The sequence below is a fragment of the Liolophura sinensis genome, chromosome 12 (genome assembly GCF_032854445.1).
Source record: "Liolophura sinensis isolate JHLJ2023 chromosome 12, CUHK_Ljap_v2, whole genome shotgun sequence".
NCBI classification, from domain to species: domain Eukaryota; kingdom Metazoa; phylum Mollusca; class Polyplacophora; order Chitonida; family Chitonidae; genus Liolophura; species Liolophura sinensis.
This window is the reverse complement of record NC_088306.1, coordinates 22,551,354-22,576,669: the sequence shown is the minus strand read 5'-3', so window position 1 is coordinate 22,576,669 and position 25,316 is coordinate 22,551,354. Positions and strand designations below refer to the sequence as shown.

Below are 25,316 nucleotides of genomic sequence, written 5' to 3'. Positions count from 1 at the left end.
AAATCCCCAAAATTGGTGTGTCCGTGTCATAAAACTGCCAATTATTTCTCCACATCCTGTAGTTCTATCAGAATGTTCCAGAATACTGACTGCAGAGGCGGCTGAAAAGGTCTAGGAATTAGAGTAGTCCCCTGTCTACCTGTGCTATTTTATCGTCTCTTACACATCCGTCTGCCTGTTCATTAGAATACATGAGCTCCCACTCTTGCACTACATCCTTACATCTGCATGACCCCATTCTCTCCTTCTGTACATAGATATAGTCTCTTATCTGTACATCTGTACTGTCCCCTGTCTTTGTGTACATTTATTAATACATGTAGTGTAATCCGTTGCCCTTCTGTCTCAGTCTGTACATCTGATTAGTCAGGTCCTTCTTTCTGTACCTATGAATGGTCCCACCCTCTTCTGCCTGTACCATCAGTACAACACCTCCATCCTTTAATCTGTACCTATGAATGGTCCCACCCTCTTCTGCCTGTACCATCAGTACAACACCCCCATCCTTCAAGATGTACCTCTAAATGGTCCCACCCTCTTCTGCCTGTACCATCAGTACAACACCTCCATCCTTCAATCTGTACCTATGAATGGTCCCACCCTCTTCTGCCTGTACCATCAGTACAACACCTCCATCCTTCAATCTGTACCTATGAATGGTCCCACCCTCTTCTGCCTCTACCATCAGTACAACACCCCCATCCTTCAAGCTGTACCTCTGAATGGTCCCACCCTCTTCTGCCTGTACCATCAGTACAATACCCCCATCCTTCAATCTGTACCTCTGAATGGTCCCACCCTCTTCTGCCTGTACCATCAGTACAACACCCCCATCCTTCAATCTGTACCTCTGAATGGTCCCACCCTCTTCTGCCTGTACCATCAGTACAACACCTCCATCCTTCAATCTGTACCTCTGAATGGTCCCACCCTCTTCTGCCTGTACCATCAGTACAACACCCCCATCCTTCAATCTGTACCTCTGAATGGTCCCACCCTCTTCTGCCTGTACCATCAGTACAACACCTCCATCCTTCAATCTGTACCTATGAATGGTCCCACCCTCTTCTGCCTGTACCATCAGTACAACACCCCCATCCTTCAATCTGTACCTCTGAATGGTCCCACCCTCTTCTGCCTGTACCATCAGTACAACCCCCTGTCCCTCCCCCAAATCCTTCAATCTGTACCTCTGAATGGTTCCATCCTCTTCTGCCTGAACCATCAGTAACCCCCCCACCCATCTCCCCCTCCCGCCCTGCTGCTCCCACCATCCTCAATCTGTTCATCTTTATGGTCCCATCCTCTTCTGCCTGTACCATCCGTATAACCCCCTTCCCTCCCCCAATCCTTCAATCTGTTCATCTTTATGGTCCCATCCTCTTCTGCCTGTACCATCAGTACAACCCCCGTCCCTCCCCCCAATCCTTCAATCTGTTCATCTTTATGGTCCCATCCTCTTCTGCCGCTACCATCAGTACAACCCCCGTCACTCCCCCCAATCTTTCAATCTGTTCATCTTTATGGTCCCATCCTCTTCTGCCTGTACTAACAGTACATACTCCCATCCTCTTCCATCCATACATCAGTATGGTCCCCTGCCTTTCTGCTTGTATAACATCTCAAGGTTGTTCCGGGGACTGCCAGGTCCCGTTTTCCCTGGGTTCAGCTCTATGGCTCTGAGGTACATCTTCTCAGCTTTAGCTGGCTTGTCCCACCAATGATATAACACACCTGAATATACAACAATGTGGCGATAAAAAACAAATCAAAATGGTAAGCACTGGGTTTGAACTTTTGATACAAACATAGAAATTGACATTTTCCTCCCACCATAATGCTGGCCGCTGTTATATAAAAGCGAAATACTCTTGAGTACATCCTAAAAAATTAATCAAACAAATTTAATAAGAATCAACGAGAGCATAATTCTTGGAAAATTGTGGCATTAGAATGACTATATAAAATCATATTTTTAAATCTTTTCTTAAATTTTTTTGGGACATTTCCTTGAGTCCTGGAATGCATTTTGAAAGGGAATGTCCAACATGGCCTTTTGTCTTGACATAACAGTAAACTCATATGACCTATGACTTACCGTAATGTTTTGTGTTTCACTACACTGTTCTCATGGAACATCCTCTGAACAATATTTCTTTTTTAAATTGTCTCTGATCAACTACTACATGTAACTATAGCAACGCATATATAGCAATTACTTAGGAATCACTACTATGTTTTTGTTCATTACAGATGACTTTTTCAATGTTGGTTGTAACATCGTTTTCAACATGTTCAAACCAAATCACGAACAATAAAATTAGCCAACTTCATACAGAAGCTGTCATCCATAAAGTAATAGACCCAGGAGCGGTTGCTGTGAGTTCAAGTCCAACTCATGCTGGCTTCCACTCTGGCTGTACATGGGAAAAACTGCCAGTAACCTGCGGATGGTCGTGGGTTTCCCCCGGGCTCTGCCTGGTTTCCTTCCACCATAATGCTGGTCGTAAAAGTGAAATATTCTTGAGTACAGCATAAAACACCAATCAAATAAATAAATAAATAAATAAAGTAATACTGTATTTCACCTAAATGTGATACATTTTGCTTGATTCTGACATTCTGATTCCAATAATGCCATTTAAATAGTATTTAGAGAAGTTAAATTAATTCATCAGAAAAAAATGTGACAAAAGTATTATTTTAAAGCCTTCATGCTCTTCTGAAGATGCATATTCACATACCAAACTTTTGGTGAAATATGGTAAAATTCACAATAAAAAAAAAAAAAAATCTTAACTTTAGGATGTTATACCCAGGTTCATTAAAATGGCTTAACTGTACCCCCATTCCGCTTGAGGGCCTGGAGGAAGTGTTTCTTGATTCTTGTACCTCATAGGGTACATGTGAAGTCTTGATTAATTTCTTATCAGAAAAACTTAAGTGTTGCCCTCACAAGTAAGGTCTCTTAAGGCCTCTATGTCTTTTGAAGGTGCATTTTTTACATACCAAACTATAGGTGAAATACTGTACATGGTATGTTGACTAAAGCTGCTATATTGTGTTAGGTCTGCCAGCAACCTGCGGATGGTCGTGGGTTTGCCCCGGGTTCTGCCCAGTTTCCACCCACCATAATGCTGGCCGCCATCATATAAGTGAAATATTCTTGAGTACGGAGTAAAACACCAATCAAATAATAAATATATTGTTTTATATTGTTAATATAAAATATAAAAGTTCAGAAATAAAAAAAAAAGAATGCCCAAGTTAAAGTGTCCCAAACTTACCGAGGTTTGTTAAAATGGACGGGTTGTTCCCATCAAGCTTGAGGGCCTGGAGGAAGTGTTTCTCGCTGGACTCATACTTCTTGTCCTTGCCGTAGTTATTTGCCATGTTAAGGTGGACGCTTGAAGCGTCTGGTAGAAAACGCAGTGCTTCCTTCCCTACAGTCTCTGCCTCTCTCCACCGCTCTACGGTAAAATGTACAGAGAGGACATTTGACTGATTGACTTATTAATTGAATAAATCACTGGTTTTTAGGGCTGTGATCAAGAGTGTTTGACCGATTGATGGTGACTACATTTATGGATGTAATAAACAGGACAGGACATCTGACTGATTGATTGATTGATTGAATAAATCACTGGTGTTTAGGGTCGTGATCAAGAATGTTTGACCGATTGATGGTGACTACATTTATGGATGCAATAAACAGGACAGGGCATCTGACTGATTGATTGATTGATTGAATAAATCACTGGTGTTAAGGGCTGTGATCAAGAGTGTTTGACCCAATGATGGTGACTACGTTTATGGATGGAAGAAACAGGACAGAACATCTGACTGATTGATTGATTGATTGATTGAATAAATCACTGGTGTTTAGGGTCATGATCAAGAGTGTTTGACCGATTGATGGTGACTACATTTATGGATGCAATAAACAGAACAGGGCATCTGATTGATTGATTGAATAAATCACTGGTGTTTAGGGCCGTGATCAAGAATGTTTGACCGATTGATGGTGACTACATTTATGGATGCAATAAACAAGACAGGACATCTGACTGATTGATTGATTGATTGATTGAATAAATCACTGGTGTTTAGGGTCATGATCAAGAGTGTTTGACCGATTGATGGTGACTACATTTATGGATGCAATAAACAGAACAGGGCATCTGATTGATTGATTGAATAAATCACTGGTGTTTAGGGCCGTGATCAAGAATGTTTGACCGATTGATGGTGACTATATTTATGGATGCAATAAACAGGACAGGACATCTGACTGACTGATTGATTGATTGATTGAATAAATCACTGGTGTTAAGGGCTGTGATCAAGAGTGTTTGACCGATTGATGGTGACTACATTTATGGATGCAATAAACAAAACAGGGCATCTGATTGATTGATTGAATAAATCACTGGTGTTTAGGGCTGTGATCAAGAATGTTTGACCGATTGATGGTGACTACATTTATGGATGCAATAAACAAGACAGGACATCTGACTGATTGATTGATTGATTGAATAAATCACTAGTGATCACAAGAGTGTTTGACCGATTGATGGTGACTATATTTATGGATGCAATAAACAGAACAGGGCATCTGATTGATTGATTGAATAAATCACTGGTGTTTAGGGCCGTGATCAAGAATGTTTGACCGATTGATGATGACTATATTTATGGATGCAATAAACAGGACAGGACATCTGACTGACTGATTGATTGATTGATTGAATAAATCACTGGTGTTAAGGGCTGTGATCAAGAGTGTTTGACCGATTGATGGTGACTACGTTTATGGATGGAAGAAACAGGACAGGACATCTGACTGATTGATTGATTGATTGATTGAATAAATCACTGGTGTTTAGGGTCATGATCAAGAATGTTTGACCGATTGATGGTGACTACGTTTATGGATGGAAGAAACCAGACAGGACATTTGACTGATTGACTGATTGACTGATTGAATAAATCACTGGTGTTAAGGGCTGTGATCAAGAGTGTTTGACCAATTGATGGCGACTACATTTATGGATGGAAGAAACCAGACAGGACATCTGACTGACTGATTGATTAATTGAATAAATCACTGGTGTTAAGGGCTGTGATCAAGAGTGTTTGACCGATTGATGGCGACTACGTTTATGGATGGAAGAAACAGGACAGAACATTTGATTGATTGACTGAATGAATGACTTGTTTTTAAGAATCTTCCCAAGAATTTTTAGCTGATATGATGGCAATCAGGTTAATGAGTAGGAGGAACCCGACAGGACATTTGAAAACTAAAAATCACATCTGTTTTTTTGAACTTTAAGGAGAAAATTTAACAGTCAAATGACAGAAATTACATGTGAAGAAATGCAACAAAAAATGCACCTATTCATCAGACTTGTTACAAAGAAAATTTTCATTGTAAGTATACGAACAGAGCATTTGTTTTACCAAGAGCATTTAATACAGTTCTAGCTCATCCATTGGTCAGAATTTCTTGGATCTTATTGGTCGGAATGTATCCCTACTATGGTTGGTCAGAATGTCACTCATCTGATTCGTTGGAATATCATTCATCTAAGAGTCAACACAGCCTAACTAATTCAATACTGTATCATGAAGTCAAGCTCACTCTGATTGGCCAGTAAAATCAGCATGTTGTTCCAGGCATTAAGGTGCGTAGGTCTCTGCAGAGTGGCATTCCTCCAGGCTATTAAGGCATCAGTGTGGCGCTCCATGGACAGATACTGACAAAACAACAACAACAAAATGCCGTCATACATTAATTTAATTATTTATTTATTTATTTATTTATTTGATTGGTGTTTTAAACCGTACTCAAGAATATTTCACTTATATGACTGCAGCCAATATCAGGGTGGGCGAAACCTGACAGAGCCCGTGGGAAACGATCATCTGCAAATTGTTGGCAGACTTTCCCACATATGGCAGGAGAGGGAGCAAGCATGAGCTGGATTTGATCTCACCCTAACCGCATTAGTGAGAGGCTCCTGGGTCATTACGTCGCATTGTTGTGCTGATCGTCATCCATTAAAGGTTATTCAATATTTCTGTTCATTAAAATTATGTTTTTGTACTTACAAAGCTAAAATTAATTTGCCTTTAAATATGGATGAATTCCTATACTTAGACATTAAATGAAAATATCAGCCTCATCTCTGCATGTTGCCATTCAAAATCAATCATAAAGTTTTCTAAAGTTTAACTTTTTCAGTCTTTAGAATGATTTTATCACTATAAATGGCACATGTACAAGTTTTGATATTTATTAGAAAGCAATAATTTGAGTTATTCCTGGTAAATACAGATAATTTGCAAATATGAATTTTTTTTTGCCAAAATCTGCAGTATAGCTTCTATTTTTTTTGTTTCAAATGAGTTGTGGTACAAGATTATAAATAAAAAAAATGTTTGCCACCCCACCCCCAACTCTCTTTGTAGTTATAGGGAATGTCACGTATCTAAACACACATACATGTATAGTGTATACTGGGAAGTTTAGACCTGCTCAAAATTTAATGCAAGGGTAATTGTAAATTGAAACAACTGCTCACACATACTCAAGGACAGATAAAAAAAATCATGACATCTCCATCACAGTAACTATAAAGCATAAAAATAGGAAAACCTTAACAGATGCACCCACTCACCAAGTTACCCAGATTATAGTAACAGTCAGGGTATTTCCTGCGGTGAGAAATAGCCGTGAAGTAACTTTTCTCTGCCTCAGTGAATTTATTCAGAGACGCTTGGACAATTCCCAGGTTCATCCATGCAGCAGCGAAGTCTGGCCTGTAAGGAAATATTGACTGACTGACTGACTAACTGACTGACTGACTGCACAGCTAGAACATTAACTGGGCTGTAAAACTCAGAAGTTCTGATTGTTCACCAGGCAATTCCCTGATAAACTTTTGAAAATGCATCCATTACATTCACAGGCATTTCATTTAAATAAATGCATTTTCAGATGGTTTTCACTGTATGCAAACATTGTTCATATCTATACATATTGGTAACTCAAGCTATACTGTCACAGTTACATTTTACTTTCAAAAATGTATTTCTAACCTGATTTTTTAACTTTAAAATTTAAAATCAAAATGTATGAAGCTAGATGGTCAAACCTAGCTCATATTGCACTACCTCAGCATGGATGCATGGGGCTAAAATCTATCCACTTAAAGCATGTATTTAAGAGTTTAATTTCGATCACAAAGCCTGAAATGCTTTTTTTGTGCTACAGAACTTAGGTTAGCATTATTAAAACCTAGAGAAACTTTCACGATTCAGTACCAACATTTTCATTTTCAAAGACAATGACATTAACCTGATTTTTACAGCCCTGGTAAGTATGCTCTCAGCTTCTTGGTTGTCTCCCCTGTCCTTCAGTATGTTCCCCAGGTTATTCATTGCTTGGTCGTATTCCGGATATAACCTGTCAAAATTTTTGAGAGAACACTAAAACCTTGGATCGCATCTGCCCTTAATGACCTGAAATTTTGTCCATGACCAACTTATTCATATCCCCCGATTCTGACTGGCAGTTCTGCTGATCTTAGAATAATGTTTTCAGGTTTGTTGGGAAGTTAGGATTATACATTACTCGAAATATGTAAATTTCAGCATCAAAAATAGTATTTTATAACATTTATGAGCTTCAAAAAATATACTTTTGTATTTTAATTTTAGGTAACTTAGGGTATTCATCTGTTACCCTAATTTTTCTAAACTTTTGGACAGATATTCAACAGTGTTGAAAGTAGAATACTGCATTTCTTTACCAGCCTTTTGAAAAAGTAAAGATATGAGTATGTTGATCATTAGATGGTCTCACCATGTGAGTAAAAAGAAACTCAATATTCCTGCTACAATTACATATTACATTGGCTAAAATGAGCAGATCAGGAGTCCCAAAATTTAGAAGAAATACGCTAGTCTGATGATATCCTGAATCTAGACAATAGTAGCATATATCAAATATTAGACAAAGGTTTGATTTATTTACCTAAAGGCACTGTTATTTATTTGTGTGAGTGCTGCTGTACTCTACACTATTCCACTGATATGACACCGCTCAGGTTTATGGGTCAAAGAAACCATAAGCCCAGGTAGAAACCATTACCTTTTCTAGATACTCAACGCCCTGCCATGCTTAAGTAGTATCAGTTATAGTATGGATATCAGCAGATGACTTACTCTATGGCTTCCCGGTACTTCTGGATAGCATACTCTTCATCACCTCTGTCTGACACAACTTTACCAATGTTATAGTGGACCTAAAGCAACAATGAAGCAATGACCTAAAACCATTTTTTTCATTTATTCAGTGTTTAAGTGCTACAATGTACTGATTAGAGTCACCATACCATAAAGTGACGATGTGGAGGCACTAAGGGATTTCACCATGATAATGTATCTTTATTTATTTGGTTGGTGTTTTACGCCACACCCACTTATACAACTGCACCCAGCATTATGGTGGGAGGATCTTAGCCACCGTTGACAGTGGATATGCTTCTGTCTTTAGTTTTCAAAGTTGCTTTCAACATTGTTTTAATCAGCGCTTTATAGTGCTTCCCTGTAGCACACCAGATCCAATGACAATATATTTACATGGACAATGCTGCCTCACTGGAATGCCATGCTGAAGACACCAAATGCTGCACACAGCCACATGGTATCTGAACATGGCTTAGGTCTGGTTAATCTGCCGCTTCAAGATCTCCTGCATGGAGGCTTAATTTCTAGACAATGTGTTCACTACAGAAACCTGAAGTTTATATAACTGATAAAGTTTATAACTAAAAGTCTATCAATTAAAATCATTAAAAAACACTCACAAAGCCTATAAAACTAAAACCAATAAAACAGTTCAACCTTCCGTCTTTAGGCCCCTTGTAGATGTACACAGGCAAAAAAGAATTATTAAAAAAGCCCAAACAAAACATAACTTTCTATTGCTGTATGTTGGCGATCCTTGTATGACTGCCAATATACAGGAGCTAAAAAAAAAGCTTAACCTGCCATCTGAGAATGTGTATTTACACACCATACCTTAGACTAGAGAGCAAAGAAAAAGCCTAACCTTCAATCCATGTGTGATAGCATAATATACAAGAGCTAAAAAAACAAGCTTAACCTGCCATCCGAGAGTGTGCATTTACACACCATACCTTAGACTAGAGAGCAAAGAAAAAGCCTAACCTTCAATCCATGTGTGATAGCATAATATACAAGAGCTAAAAAAACAAGCTTAACCTGCCATCCGAGAGTGTGCATTTACACACCATACCTTAGACTAGAGAGCAAAGAAAAAGCCCAACCTTCAATCCATGTGTGATAGCACAATATACAAGAGCTAAAAAAAAGCTTAACCTGCCATCCGAGAGTGTGCATTTACACACCATACCTTAGACTAGACTGCAAAGAAAAAGCCTAAACTTCAATCCATGTGTGATAGCACAATATACAAGAGCCAAATAAAAGATTAACCTGCCATCTGAGAATGTGCATTTACACACCATACCTTAAACTAGGGAGCCCAAAAAAAAAACCCTCTAACCTTCAATCCATGTAAAAAAAGCCCAACCCCCAATCTATGATTGAGAACCCATTATACATGTACAGAGGCTAAAAGAAAAAACTTATCCTTCAACCCATGTATGAGAGCCCATTTCACAAGAGCTAAAACAAGAAAGCTTAACTGGACACCAACACTGACACCCACACTTTCCTCCCTCTCACAATACCTAGCCTAAAAAAAGAATTTTCAAGTACTGCAGACCACTGGTATGTGAAGTGTGCATTATTTTCACCTGAGTACTCACCTTTGCATTCAGGGGACAGACTCTAGCCCCTGCTGTGAACAGGACCAGCTCATTCCTCCACTCAGCACTGCGCTGTAACATCAATTAAATCTCAGTTAATTAAACAATGGACAAATTGACTGATTGATTGATCTTTTTAAAACTTAATGCCAGATTCCATATGATCGTCATCAGTTTTGTGGCCGGATGAAAATTGAAAGCCTTAACCATACACACATTGGTACTTTGTGCTGTTCTCATGAATAATTAACTCACATTGTAGCAGCTAAGAGACCGGAAAACAATTACCTGGATGCACCGTGAAATCATAATCACCACTAATACAGGTAATACCAGCCTTAAAACCTGGAAATGAAAAACATTAATCAAGATATGAATGACAACAAAATGTGCAAACATTACATCATCAAGTTCTTGCATGCATGTACATATTTTTAAAAATCTTAAGATTTTGTAGTGTATTTTCAAGCATTAAGAAGGTCAGGAATGTGTACTTGTTCACAGCAACCCATGGTATACTGACTTGGATTAAGCAGCCACACCTGAGATTTTTGGCAAAAAATCCATATTTGCTAATCAAATTAAGTTTTCTGTATTTATCAAAATAGCACAAATTATTGCCTTTCAGTGAATTAGACTTGAACAGGTATGGCCTCCTTGCAATTTATTCTTTTTTTATGATGTGCACCACTTTCAACAGTCTCCCAACAGCAATGCAGTCAAGAAAAGCTGTGGTCCATGTTTCAAATAAATAACTACATAAACAAATGTATCTTACTGGAATAGAGGCTGGAAAGTGTTTGGCCATGCGCTGAACTCCAGTGGCAATCAGCAGACAGAACCCGGCCGTGGAGAGATACAGAACCCGCTCAGCGATGACAAACCCTACGCGGAAAAGCAGGTTGGTGGCTGGTAGGAAGGGGATGACCAGGAAGGCTAGGCCCAGCAGTAACACCCTGTAACACACAGTCTCAAAGCTACTCTACACTGACACTACGCAGAACAGCAGGTTGGTGGCTGGTAGGAAGGGGATGACCTGAAAGGCTAGACCCAGCAGTAACACCCTGTAACACACAGTCTCAAAGCTACTCTACTCTGACACTACGCGGAACAGCAGGTTGGTGGCTGGTAGGAAGGGGATGACCAGGAAGGCTACACCCAGCAGTAACACCCTGTAACATAGAGTCTCAAAGCTACTCTACTCTGACACTACGCGGAACAGCAGGTTGGTAGCTGGTAGGAAGGGGATGACCTGAAAGGCTAGACCCAGCAGTAACACCCTGTAACACACAGTCTCAAAGCTACTCTACTCTGACACTACGCGGAACAGCAGGTTGGTGGCTGGTAGGAAGGGGATGACCAGGAAGGCTAGGCCCAGCAGTAACACCCTGTAACACACAGTCTCAAAGCTACTCTACTCTGACACTACGCAGAACAGCAGGTTGGTGGCTGGTAGGAAGGGGATGACCAGGGAGGCTAGACACAGCAGTAACACCCTGTAACATAGAGTATCAAAGCTACTCTACTCTGACACTACGCGGAGCAGCAGGTTGGTGGCTGGTAGGAAGGGAATGACCAGGAAGGCTAGACCCAGCAGTAACACCCTGTAACACACAGTCTCAAAGCTACTCTACTCTGACACTACGCGGAACAGCAGGTTGGTGGCTGGTAGGAAGGGAATGACCAGGAAGGCTAGACCCAGCAGTAACACCCTGTAACACACAGTCTCAAAGCTACTCTACTCTGACACTATGCGGAACAGCAGGTTGGTGGCTGGTAGGAAGGGGATGACCAGGAAGGCTAGACCCAGCAGTAACACCCTGTAACATAGAGTCTCAAAGCTACTCTACACTGACACTACGCAGAACAGCAAGTTGGCGGCTGGTAGGTAGGGGACGACCAGGAAGGCTAGACCCAGCAGTAACACCCTGTAACACACAGTCTCAAAGCTACTCTACACTGACACTACGCAGAACAGCAGGTTGGTAGCTGGTAGGAAGGGGATGACCTGAAAGGCTAGACCCAGCAATAAAACCCTGTAACACACAGTCTCAAAGCTACTCTACACTGACACTACGCAGAACAGCAGGTTGGTGGCTAGTAGGAAGGGGATGATGAGGAAGGCTAGGTCCAGCAGTAACACCCTGTAACTACAGTAATCCAAAACAGTTCTTATAAAGTCACAAATATAACTTCAACTGTCCTCACATTTCCAGTTCCTAACTACTGTACCTCCTTGAGACATGGCCTCCCCTAGGCCTGGTCCTTGTCCGTTGTTTTCATGTTATTGTTATGCTAAATGTGAATGACAGCTCAGCATTTTGAGCAACTCTAGGCCAATAACCTCTTAATAAATTGCAATTTACATCACTGCAGTTTTTTTTTTTTTTTTTTTTAACAAATTAAGTTTAAGCCATACTACTAGGAGGCGTGTAAATTGCTACTGTTTGACAGCATTTTCATGAACAGTTAGAATAAAACCCCAAAAGAGATGGAGAGACCATTTTTCACATTGTTTTTTATGTGTGACCATCCACCAGAACATCGCACAGTCCTCGCTGTTCTGGTTTTACTCTCTATGCTGTAAGTCTTTTATTCTGCTTTAAGTCTTTTATTATAATGTAAACACAATAGCTTCACATCTTTAAAGTTATCACCATGTAGTCCACATAACCTGTTTATCTTTTCACTTTTATTGGCTGTGTTTGTTTAAATTAAACATGAATTTTCCAATTGGATTTTAAAACAATTTTTCCAATAGGATATAACTAAAAAAAAAAAAAATCTGGAGAAACTCTAAGAATCAGGCAAAATGAGTAACTTGTTCATGGACAAAATTTTACGTCTTGCACATACAGTATTAAATAATAGGGTATAATAAAATTTAATGACCAGGTGTGAAAAGGTCAAGATCACAGAACTTTATACCTCTAGCTAAAGACCCATAACTCACCGTTCATGATGAGAAACTTCTTCTTTCCAGCATGAATATATGATGAGACCCATAAAGGCCCAGAATGCAATAGCAGCAAGGATTCTTGGATCAGCCAATGAGGTGATGACAGGAATACAGCCCATGGACCAATCAAAACAGAGCCACCATGGATTGACCAATAGCCAGCCATTCATGGCATAGAGATAGTGGTAGTTGACTGTCTGTGAGAAAAACATGAACAGGTGCTTGTATGATGGCTAGTTCACCATGAATAATTTCATTAATTCATATTTTGAGGGATAATATTAATTAATGTCAAATACAGGGGCATCTGTTGCCCTGGGTTGTCTGTTTGAAACAGTGAAACTGCCACAAGCTTCATAGCCAGTTTTATGACCATAAATATTTTATCAATGTTCATAGATGTAACATCAGGAGCAAATAATAATCAAACTCTTGACAGTCTTTCTTGTTGTACATCATACTATTCTGTTCTACAGAATGTTTTCAGTATTTATTTATTTCATTGTTTTTTAACACCATACCCTTGAAGTTTTTATTTGAACAAACCATAATGGAGTGGAGGAAACCATAATGCCCTGAGTGCATGGTGAAATATAAATGACCAACACTGATGCAAAACACATTTATTTATTTATTTATTTGATTGGTGTCTTACGCCGTACTCAAGAATATTTCACTTATACAACTGCAGCCAGCATTATTGTAGGAGGATACCAGGGAGAATCCGCACCCCCCAACCTCCCCCCCCCCCCAAAAAAAAAAACAACAACAAAAAAACAAAACAAATGGGTGCAGAAACAGTGAATATAGGTGTCTACACAGAAATGAATATCCATAAAGATCAATAATCATATCAGTATGTTTGCAAACATGGCAAAAGAGAGTCAAACAAACATATGTAGAGCTTTACTTGCTTGAAAACACAAAATCAAAAACAGCAGAAGAAGTCACTTACTCTCATCAGAGTGCCATTGACAAAGGAATGTGGGTTGTCCATCAGCTGAAAAGTGGGAGGAGCTGACCCCATGACCCTCCAGCGAACAACCAATAAGATGACTCCAGTGAATAACAAGATGCAGTGCCTAAAGATCAAGGATTTCAGCCATGGAGGGTAAGCCTGGAAAACAGATATTGATAACAGTGCATCTAAAATTTACATGGTGTTGTCATCAATATTTGCACTTTAACAGCAGATCAAACTTTGCACTTGAACAGCAGTCACAAAATTTGCACTTTAACAGCAGCCATCGATATTTGCATTTTAATTAAAGTCATCAAAATATGGCAATCAGCCATTTCACAGCCAATTTTTTAAGCTTTCAGGGTCATACAATTTAAGAAATTGCATAGTATGAGGTAATATTTTAGAGTTTATGAACTGTATCATGCCTATTATTCACATGTGTTCATACATGTTTGATATTTATTTATTTATTTATTTATTTGACTAGTGTTTATGCCATACTCAAGAATATTTCTCTTATACAACAGTGACCAGCATTATGGCGAGAGGAAATGGGGCAGAGGTCTAGGAAACCTATGACCATTCGCAGGTTGCTGGCAGACCTTCCCTTGTACAACTGGAGAGGAAGCCAGCATGAGCTAGGCTTGAACTCACAATGAGTTCAAAGCTCCAAATTAAGGTCACCACGAATAATACATCAGGAACAACAACCTTTTTCCCAGGTACAGAGCAGCTTTCAATAGTAGTCAATCTGGCATTACCTAATTTCCTAATTTTCATACTTTATCTAATTTTACAATCCTGGTATATTATGATGCACGATGTAAATCTTCACCCTTTATGATGTCTACAGCATTTTTTTTTCAGTGTTATTTACGCATACAATTATTATGAAAATGACACTAAAAATGATTTGTTTGTGTCAATGAAAGATGCAACCATCATAAAACCATGCAAATTATTTCTCTACAATCCACAGTTCACTCAGAAATACTCAAAATGTTCATCACATAGGTGGTGGAAAAGGCAGAAGAATTACAATGTAGCGTAAAGCTGAGCACATGTTTTCCTAAATGCAAACCTGTACATTAATACAAGACAAAACATAATATTCATGCTGGCTTCCTCTCTGGCAGTAAGTGGGAAGGTCTGTCAGCAACCTGAGGATGGTTGTGAGTTTCCCCCGGGCTTTGCCTGGTTTCCTCCCACTATAATGCTGGGCGCCATCGTATAAGTGAAATATTCTTAAGTACGGCGTAAAACACAAATCAAATAAATAAATAAATCAACAAAACATAATACAGCACACGCCTCAGCTCAAATGCTTGAATACATGCCACTTCAACATTTAACACCCACACATGCTCTACGTGAAAAGAATACTGTATTTACTGTACTGTTCTGTACAAAGGCACTTTCAGAAGCACATAAAGCCATTAAAATGATACTTTTAATGCTAAACACTTAAGTTCTCTGATAAGAAATGAATCTAACTTCACACAAAACTTCAATCAAACTTTAACTGGTTCTAAAAGGTGCGGGGTGGGGGGTGGGGGTGGGGGGGTTACTCAGAATGTAACAAAATGTGTCACTTTAAGAAAGCTAAATTTACGTGAAATACAGAACATATAATTGATAATTCAATACAAATTGTTTACAAAAATCGTTCTCTGTGAATTCTGGTACAATGTGCTGTCAAGTACAAAAGAATAAGAGTTACATGTGAAACAGACTCACAGACAGTAAGACACACAGACCCATCTCTCCTTAGATTTTAAATTCAGTTCATTTCATCACTCAAAAAATGCTACAAAACTAATCTACACGATACACATACAGATATTTGTTCCACTGCAAAAAAGACACTGCTGTTTCCCGGTTAATAACTAGCAACACACTGTTGAAACATGAGCCAAATGTAGCCAGGCAAACATAGATACAAAACCCACCATCTCACTTTAGAACACTGAGCTAACATCCAGTTTATTTCATCACTCCATAAATACTACAAAACTGATTTACACAATACACATACAGATATTTGTTCCACTGCAAACAAGACACTGCTGTTTCCCGGTTAATAACTAGCAACACACTGTTGAAACATGAGCCAAATGTAGCCAGGCAAACATAGATACAAAACCCACCATCTCACTTTAGAAGACTGAGCTAACATCCAGTTTATTTCATCACTCCATAAATATTGCAAAAACTGATTTACACAATACACATACAGATATTTGTTCCACTGCAAAAAAGACACTGCTGTTTCCCGGTTAATAACTAGCAACACACTGTTGAAACATGAGCCAAATGTAGCCAGGCAAACATAGATACAAAACCCACCATCTCACTTTAGAAGACTGAGCTAACATCCAGTTTATTTCATCACTCCATAAATACTGCAAAAACTGATTTACACAATACACATACAGATATTTGTTCCACTGCAAACAAGACACTGCTGTTTCCCGGTTAATAACTAGCAACACACTGTTGAAACATGAGCCAAATGTAGCCAGGCAAACATAGATACAAAACCCACCATCTCACTTTAGAAGACTGAGCTAACATCCAGTTTATTTCATCACTCCATAAATACTACAAAACTAATCTACACAATACATATACAGATATTTGTTCCACTGCAAACAAGACACTGCTGTTTCCTGGTTAATAACTAGCAACACACTGCTGAAACATGAGCCAAATGTAGCCAGGCAAACATAGATACAAAACCCACCATCTCACTTTAGAAGACTGAGCTAACATCCAGTTTATTTCATCACTCCATAAATGCTACAAAACTGATTTACACAATAACATATATATGTAATTATTCAACCTATTCGCATATTTGCAAGGTGTTTGTTCTCGCATATTCTCAAGGTACCATTCAATGTTGACTGATAAAATTATACTTTTTGTGAAGCCCTGAAATTGGCCAATCAAGTTTTGTCTCTTAAATCAAATTACAAATGTGCACAAATTGCACTGAAAGTTGCTCTTTCATATGCGAAAAGATTGAGGAATTAGGGTATAAACATTTTTGTTGCACTGCAAACAAGATGCAATGGTAACACACTACTGAGACATGTATCAAATTCACAGCATTCCAAACTTCAAACAATTTGTAAATGAACAGTTGTAAATATATATACAGTTTTCCACATCACGATGTCATTCACATGCTTCAGGTTTGAGTTACCATGTTAAGTCTGTTACAGGAGAGCCCGCAGTGTGGTAAAAGATCAGAAAATAACAAGAAAATATGAGTAAACAAGTTTCAGTGCCTTTCAGAGCAAAGAAAGCCGCTAGCTCACCAATGCCACGCCTCCTGTAGGCTTCTAGCATTCCACTACCATTCCACTAGAATCCCTGATAGAGATCACAAAACTTTTGAGCATGTTTCTGAGCACGATGCGCCTTTATCAGGCCCATGCCATGGCTTCTGAATCCCTTTCCCCACATCCTCTCATCCCTATCATCCAAGTATATCACTTTCCCCTATCCCCATCTACCCATTCCTACAACTCCATCTCCATCCCTATCCCCCTTCATCTCCCCTCTTCTCCTTACCTATCCCTCATCTCCCATCATCTCCCCTCATCCCCCATCTCCCCTCATCTCCACCCATGTCCACCCATATCCTCCATCTCCATCCATATCCCCCATTTCCATCCATATCCCCATACCCATCTTCATCCCTCCTTCAACATGTAGTTCCCAATCCTTATCTACATCCATACCTACAACTCCATGTCCATCCATATCCCCCATCTCCATCCATATCCCCCCATCTCCATCCATATCCCCCATCTACATCCATACCCTCCATCTCCATCCATATTCCCATATCCATCTTCATCCCTCCTTCAACATGTAGTTCCCAATCCTTATCTACATCCATACCTACAAACCCATCTCCATCCATATCCCCCATCTCCATCCATATCCTCCATCTCCATCCATATCCCCATATCCATCTCCATCCCTCCTTCAACATGTAGCTCCAAATCCTGATCTACATCCATAGCTACAACTCTATGTCCATCCATATCCCCCATCTCCATCCATATCCACCATTTCCACCCACATCCTCATATCCATCGTCATCCCTCCATCTACATCTAGTTCTCAATCCTCGTCTACATCTATGCCTACAACCCAAGCTCCACCCCCACCTTGACTGTTATCCCCATTTCCTAAATGTATTCCTACACCCATATCAATCCTCATCCTTAATTTCCATCCCTTATCCCTTATCTTCATCAATATCCCCATATCCATCCTTATCCCTCCACTTAGTTCCCAATCCTCATCTACATCCCTGCCTATGTCCGAACTGACTGGTGCAGCCACAACAGTTACGATGTAAAACAAGATACAATAAGTCGTAGTCCCCTCGCGAGGATATTTAGTGCAGGGTTTCTTCAAACAAAACAACACCTTCAACAAGGGATCAAAAGCAAAGAACATTTTACACACAGAGGAGATGTATTGCATCTTCTTTCGAATTGTAACTCCCGTGGCTGTGTCACTGGATTCAAGGTTACATGTGGCCTACATGTTTGCTACTCAACTATCCCAATCATTTCCATACAGTTCACAGACTTCCACATGTATTTCACTATTTTTAATAGAGTAAATCCAACACCCAGAAGTACCCTTACTTTAATATACGTACCTTCTGACTGTCGGAAGGGTTCACAATGTTGTTGTTGTTGTTTGGAGTCATTTTGTTGGAAGCCTGTTGTTTTCTCGTGAAAACTGTGAAAATGTTGATGCGACAAACTTGAATAATATCATACGCACTGCACAATCCCTGGAAACACACGACAAAAAAAAAAAATAAGTCAATAAAAACAAATGAAAAGGTATAAAATTAACATATGTATTCTGGTTGGAGAGACTTTATTTACATAATATCTGGTTTTCAGTGGCAGAACAGGTCAGGCTACTTCAGAATGGGTCAGCAGTCATGATCAATGAAGTTGGAAGTTCAAATCCAGCTTTCAGTTCAGAATGGGTCAGCAGTCATGATCAATGAAGTTGGAAGTTCAAATCCAGCTTTCAGTTCAGAATGGGTCAGCAGTCATGATCAATGAAGTTGGAGTGAGTGAGTGAGTGAGTGCTTGGGGTTTAACGTCGTGCTCAACAATTTTTCAGTCATATGACGACGAAGGAATCCTTAGGGTGCATGTATGTGTAATGTGCCTCCTTGTTGCAGGACGGATTTCCACCGCTCCTTTATTTAGTGCTACTTCACTGCGACGACTTTTTGAAGGCAAGTAAGCCGCCCCGCCCGAGCCATTATACTGATACGGGTCAACCAGTCATTGCACTATCCCCTTCATGCTGAACGCCAAGCGAGGAAGTTACAACTTCCTTTTTTAAAGTCTTAGGTGTGACTCGATCAAGGACTGATCCTGGATCTACTGGTCCCGAAGCAGACGCTCTACCAACTGTGCTATCCAGGCCGGTTCAATGAAGTTGGAAGTTCAAATCCAGCTTTCAGTTCAGAATGGGACAACAGTCATGATCAATGGAGTTGGAAGTTCAAATCCAGCTTTCAGTTCAGAATGGGTCAGTAGTCATGATCAATGAAGTTGGAAGTTCAAATCCAGCTTTCTGTTCAGAATGGGAAAACAGTCATGATCAATGGAGTTGGAAGTTCAAATCCAGCTTTCACTTCAAATCCAGCTTTCAGTTCAGAATGGGTCAGCAGTCATGGTCAATGGAGTTGGAAGTTCAAATCCAGCTTTCAGTTCAGAATGGGTCAGCAGTCATGATCGATGACGTTGGAAGTTCAAATCCAGCTTACAGTTCAGAATGGGTCAATAGTCTTGATCAGTGGAAGTTGGAAGTTCAAATCCAGCTTTGAGTTTAGAATGGGTCAGCAGCCATGATCAATGAAAATGGATGTTCAAATCCAGTTTTCAGTTCACAGATGTAAACTGGGGAAATAGTGTTCAGTAATGTATTACATGTATGTAAAACACTGATCACAAAAATTCTATAAATTTTAGTTTTCTTCTATAGGTTAGATATCTGTTTCAAGAATGAACAGGCATGAATCCTTTGTTGTGGCATAAACAAATGCGGTGGGAAATTTTGAATGCACTGTAACCTTTGTCTGTTATACAATTCAGCTAAATTCACACATTTTATGTGAATCTTTGTGACACATAAAACTGTAAGCAAACTTGAACATACGTTTGAGTCAGGCACTTGGAAAAAAAAAATATACAGAAAAGAAATAAATAAGCTGAACCTTGGGATGTTTCCATAGTCTGTAATGTTTTGGCATAGACATAAACGAACATGTGCGTTTGCTTGTCCCATGAATGTATCGTTCTGCAGATGTGGGCAGATGCACTCTCTAAATCAAACAACTACCTGCAAATCCACACTAATGATTGTATTCATGAATTACATTGAAATCATAACATAATCAGCTGAGCTTACAATGACAGTGATTCCTTGCTCTTTGCATAGAACGGACAAAGAACAGAGCAGCATGCTGAGGAGTAACCAACAAGGGGAGCAACTCTCAGGTCGAACTGACGATGTACCTGTAGATCAAACGGAGAAACTTGCGATTTGGGAGATTCACAAATAAAAATGCATTATAAAAAGCACTGGGATAATATATGCACACCCAAATGGAATGTTGGTAAAGGCCAAAACAAGTCACAATTAAAAATATATTTTTTAAAATTTACTGATTTCATCAATACAATCAGGAAGAACATGTCAGTTATATGACAGAGGTCAGTTTTACGGGTGGTGGAAACATAAGACTACTCCCTCAAAGTCACAGGTTTATATTTTATGTGGCTTTATCTGGGAAGGTCTTCCAGCAACCTGTGGGTGGTTGAGGGTTTCCCTTGCGAGGCTCCACAAGGTTTCCTCCAACCATAATGTTGGCCATCGTCGTAAGAGTGAAATATTTGTGAGCACAGCGTAAAACTCCAATTAAATGAAACGCACAAATAAAAATATTATATTGTTTTAACAAATTATGGTCAAAATGTCATAAAATCTCACAAGGATTTCCTTTACTCTGATTCCTGACACCTGTCAATTTTCAGTCACAACACTGCATGTTTATGCACACACTTTAAGCGCCCCCTACAGGAGATTATGTTTGTGGTAAACTTACCTGAATGACAAGCTTTCACATAGCTGAGGAAAGAGGCAGCAAACAAAAATGCACACAGCAAATCTGCTCTCCCAACAACTCCCGCCACCTGGCAATGTTCACAGAAAACACATCCAACTTGATGACCACAAAAAGCTGCTTCTGATATATGCATTTATAAATATAGTCAAAGTTCAATAAAAGATCAAATTTTTTATGTTTCACTCCCTATACTAAAACAGTTACAAGCCATGAAAGTCATTCTTCAACCTTTTTCACGTTTGCTAGATGTTTATTCCAGCATATTATGATGACACCATCCTGTGTATACTGATAAAATTATGCTTTTTGTGATGTCAACCCAACCGATGTGGATTAGACACCAAAGATAAGCTAAAAAGGGCCCATAAGCTCTTCCATATGAGAAATGGTTGAGGAATTAGGGTATGCTGTATATAAATGCATTGGTTGACAAATTTATTTATTTATTTGATTGGCGTTTTGCGCCGTACTCAAGAATATTTCACTTATACGACGGCGGAAAGCATTATGGTGAGTGGAAACCGTAGCAGTGCCCGGGGTGAAACCCACGACCAACCGCAGGTTGCTGGCTGTTGACTTGAAGGATACATGAAAAGGATAAATAAATATAAAACTAATATAAACATGAATACAAAACTAAGATTGTCTTTCTATGCCAAGCGAAGAAAATTATGCCCCGGAACTTTTTGTTAAAAAAAATCATTTTGGGGATATTTTTATACTTGTTAATTACCCCTCTAAATTATGCATATTGTCCGTCAACGGTGAGATTTTTTCAGAAATTATGTTATCAATGATCTTGCTCGGAACTCAACACCCTGGCAGTGCCTCGAGCCCGGTGAACTGTGTAGCTACAGTGTGGGTAAGGTGACATGTACATAGGAACTTCTATGTGGCTTTTTAATGGCTTTTTAAGGCCAGCTTTGCGCCCCCTCAATGCCCCTACACCCGCCCCCAGTCGGTGATAGCCGTTCAGTCTGTTCCCCATAGAGTTCTTTTAAGACAGGGAGCATCGCTGACATTGCCGCTGCAAGCTACTTAATTTCCTGGGGCCTAGACAAAACTGTATTTTAAAGACATTTTTTCCCCCCAATGTGAAAGTTGATAATTTGTTTGTACTGTTATATGTAATTAAACATGATAATCTGGCCATTAAGAAATAAAACCAAAGCCTTTCATGTATCCTTTAAATAGACCACATTTATGTGCAAGTAAATGTTAAAAAGTTAAGAATCCTTCCACTACTTCTCAAAGAGCATTTTTACAGAACATTAATTGCAGTACAAATTACAAAAGAGGAAAAATTGATTCTTCAATGCATACCCTAAATGACCATACATTTCGTCCGTAACTAACTGGCCCACATTTCCTGATTCTCAGGGTTGCACTGATTTTAAAAAGGTGTTTTGAGGTTTGTTTGGAACATGGGTTGATATTCTACTGAAAAACTGGAAGTTTCAGCACCTAAATAATATTTTGTGACAGTCTTTGCCTCTAAAACTTCACTTTTGTGGGCAAAATTTTAGGGTAGCTTGTTTTTCTTATGAAAAGATTAAAGAACCAGTGTACATGTACATGTTCTGTCCCATGTATACATGTACATGTTCTGACCAATGCATATGTATACATGTACATGTTCTGTCCCATGCATACATGTACATGTTCTGTCCCATGTATACATGTACATGTTCTGACCCATGCATATGTATACATGTACATGTTCTGTCCCATGTATACATGTACATGTTCTGTCCCATGTATACATGTACATGGTCTGTCCCATGTATACATGTACATGTTCTGACCCATGTATACATGTACATGTTCTGACCCATGTATACATGTGCATGTTCTGACCCATGTATACATGTGCGTGTTCTGACTCATGCACATGTATAAATGTACATGTTCTGACATGTATACATGTACATGTTCTGACCCATGTATACATGTACATGTTCTGACCCATGTATACATGTACATGTTCTGTCCCATGTATAAATGTACATGTTCTGACCCATGTATACATGTACATGTTCTGTCCCATGTATAAATGTACATGTTCTGACATGTATACATGTACATGTTCTGACCCATGTATACATGTACATGTTCTGACCCATGTATACATGTGCATGTTCTGACCCATGTATACATGTGCGTGTTCTGACCCATGCACATGTATAAATGTACATGTTCTGACATGTATACATGTATGTGTAACTTACACTTTCAACGTGTATAGGGTGAGCAGCAAATAAGACAGCACAGAACAAGGATGAGCGTGGCGCTTTGAATGTCAAAGAACCCCCTGGTGTTTGACTGTATCCGCCAATCAGAACAGAGAACACAGCCAGAAACAATAAGGAGACGACGGAATGCAGAAGAATATTAGTGAGATGGAATCCCCAAGGGTGCAGACCTCCAGCCAGAAAATAGTTCAGTCTGAAAAAAAATGATGGAAAAATCTTATGAGGTTATTGTGGTCAAATCCTGAAAAAAAAAAACATGGGAGAAAATGAAATGTATAAATTTTGATAGCCGCTGAATCTTTCAGACAAATATGTTCAACAGAAAAACTGGATAACTCATCTTAATTTTTGTTCTTAATGTTTGATCACACTTTCATTGTCTCATTGTGAGAAGTTATTCCCATAATCCAATTACCCTAATTCTTCAACCTTTTCAACCACCACTGTGACCAATATTTTGAACATTCTGAGAGAACTATAGCCTTTTGGGGTGTAAACAAATAATTTGCACAGTCTAATGATGCTTCCATTCTTAGTGCAAAGTTTGAAGATTTACAGTATTCCCATTATTTATACTGCTGACTCACTGAAGTATTGTAGTGTAGACACTGAATATGAAACATAATCACAACAAAATGACACTGTGCAATGCCTGTAGTATTCATGACGAACAGATCTGGTGCATAACACCCATTAAACCAGATTTATTTATTTATTTATTTGACTGGTGTTTTATGCTGTATTCAAGAATATTTCACTTATATGATGGCGGCCAGCATCATGGTGGGAGGAAACAGGGCACAGCCCGGGGGAAACCCACGACCATCCGCAGGTTGCTGCCAGACCTTCCCACGTACGGCCTGTTAAACTTGATGTAATGGCATGTAATATACATGTAATAGATGCATGAAAATATTTTATGCAACTTCTGATGGTGGCACAAATCTGACAGCTGTTCTGTAATTTCTCCCGCTTATATTTATGTTTAAAATCCATTCACACCTAGTCTTAACTGAGACATATCAAAGACCCTAAAAATGGTACTCAGCACTCCGCTCTGAGAAGTTAGAGCAAAGGACTCACCCTGTCACAAGAAGACACCAAATATGTGCATAGACCTAATGAAAAAATTTTGCTAAATACGACCCTAAACCCTTAGCATGCATACATACATGTATATACAGACTCGCCATGTTACTAAACAAACACCTAAGGACACATTTGTCGGCAAGTCTTAAGTACTGTAAAAGGCAAAACCCCAAGCATAAATACATATATGTACATCCTCTCATATTTAGAAGCATTCATTTTCTTTTGCTTTTTTTAGACTTTCCCATACAAGTATAGTAAAGCTTTTCCTTTATGATCCAATGTTAGCCTATAGATCACCAGATCCAGTTAAAGCAGCTGCAAGGAAAGCCAAAATATATGTACACATCCTGACATGTACAAACCATTACATATAAATATATGTACACATCCTGACATGTACAAACCTTTACCTATAAATTTTAACATAACTTTTTTTTCACAAATCGCACTGCGTGGACCATTTCCTTTCATTCCAAAAATAAATGAGAGAAAAAAATCATGTTAAATGAAAGTATCAAGACATTAGGGAGTAAAGTACCAGTACCTGAAGGTCATCACAGTCAATGGTCGGTAAGACTTGTGGCTGGTGGAAGAGTTTAATGTCCTGCCCCAGAAATCATGTGAGAACAGTAGAGACAGAGGAGTTTCTGGCAGGAGATCCTTGTTATTTAGAATAGCTTCATTGTCATCAAAGACAAATTCCCCTGAGACACTGTTAGCAAAACAGAGAACAGCGATGACTGCAATGCAAGCTGCAGCTGACATGAAGCCTAGCTTAGGTACAGGAATGTAGTCATCCCAAGATCTGAAAGATCCTTGGTCTCTGTAACTGATGCTGCCATCATTACTTGACACATTGCCTGCACCGTGGCCATTTCCAGGTGTTTTCAATCGCTCACGGTTCTGATTCTTGTCAGTGGACTTCTTGGAATTGTTGTTGCCAGCCACATACCTCTGCATCTTTACTGTCTCCAATGGTATTAAAGCTCAACTGCATACC

General features: G+C 39.2%; 1 protein-coding gene across 1 annotated transcript; it reads right to left on the bottom strand.

Moving 5' to 3' along the window:
• Positions 1-1,462: 1,462 nt before the first annotated feature.
• LOC135479138 (protein O-mannosyl-transferase TMTC4-like) lies at positions 1,463-25,316 on the bottom strand. Its single transcript, XM_064758892.1, has 16 exons — positions 24,861-25,316; positions 23,201-23,417; positions 20,952-21,039; positions 20,255-20,361; positions 18,474-18,611; positions 13,778-13,939; positions 12,817-13,019; positions 10,642-10,819; positions 10,152-10,208; positions 9,864-9,935; positions 8,233-8,312; positions 7,364-7,471; positions 6,684-6,825; positions 5,645-5,759; positions 3,288-3,470; positions 1,463-1,734 (listed from the first exon to the last, which is right to left on the bottom strand). Exons 1-16 carry the CDS (start codon positions 25,274-25,276, stop codon positions 1,586-1,588), a joined length of 2,415 nt encoding a protein of 804 aa, XP_064614962.1. The 5' UTR covers positions 25,277-25,316; the 3' UTR covers positions 1,463-1,585.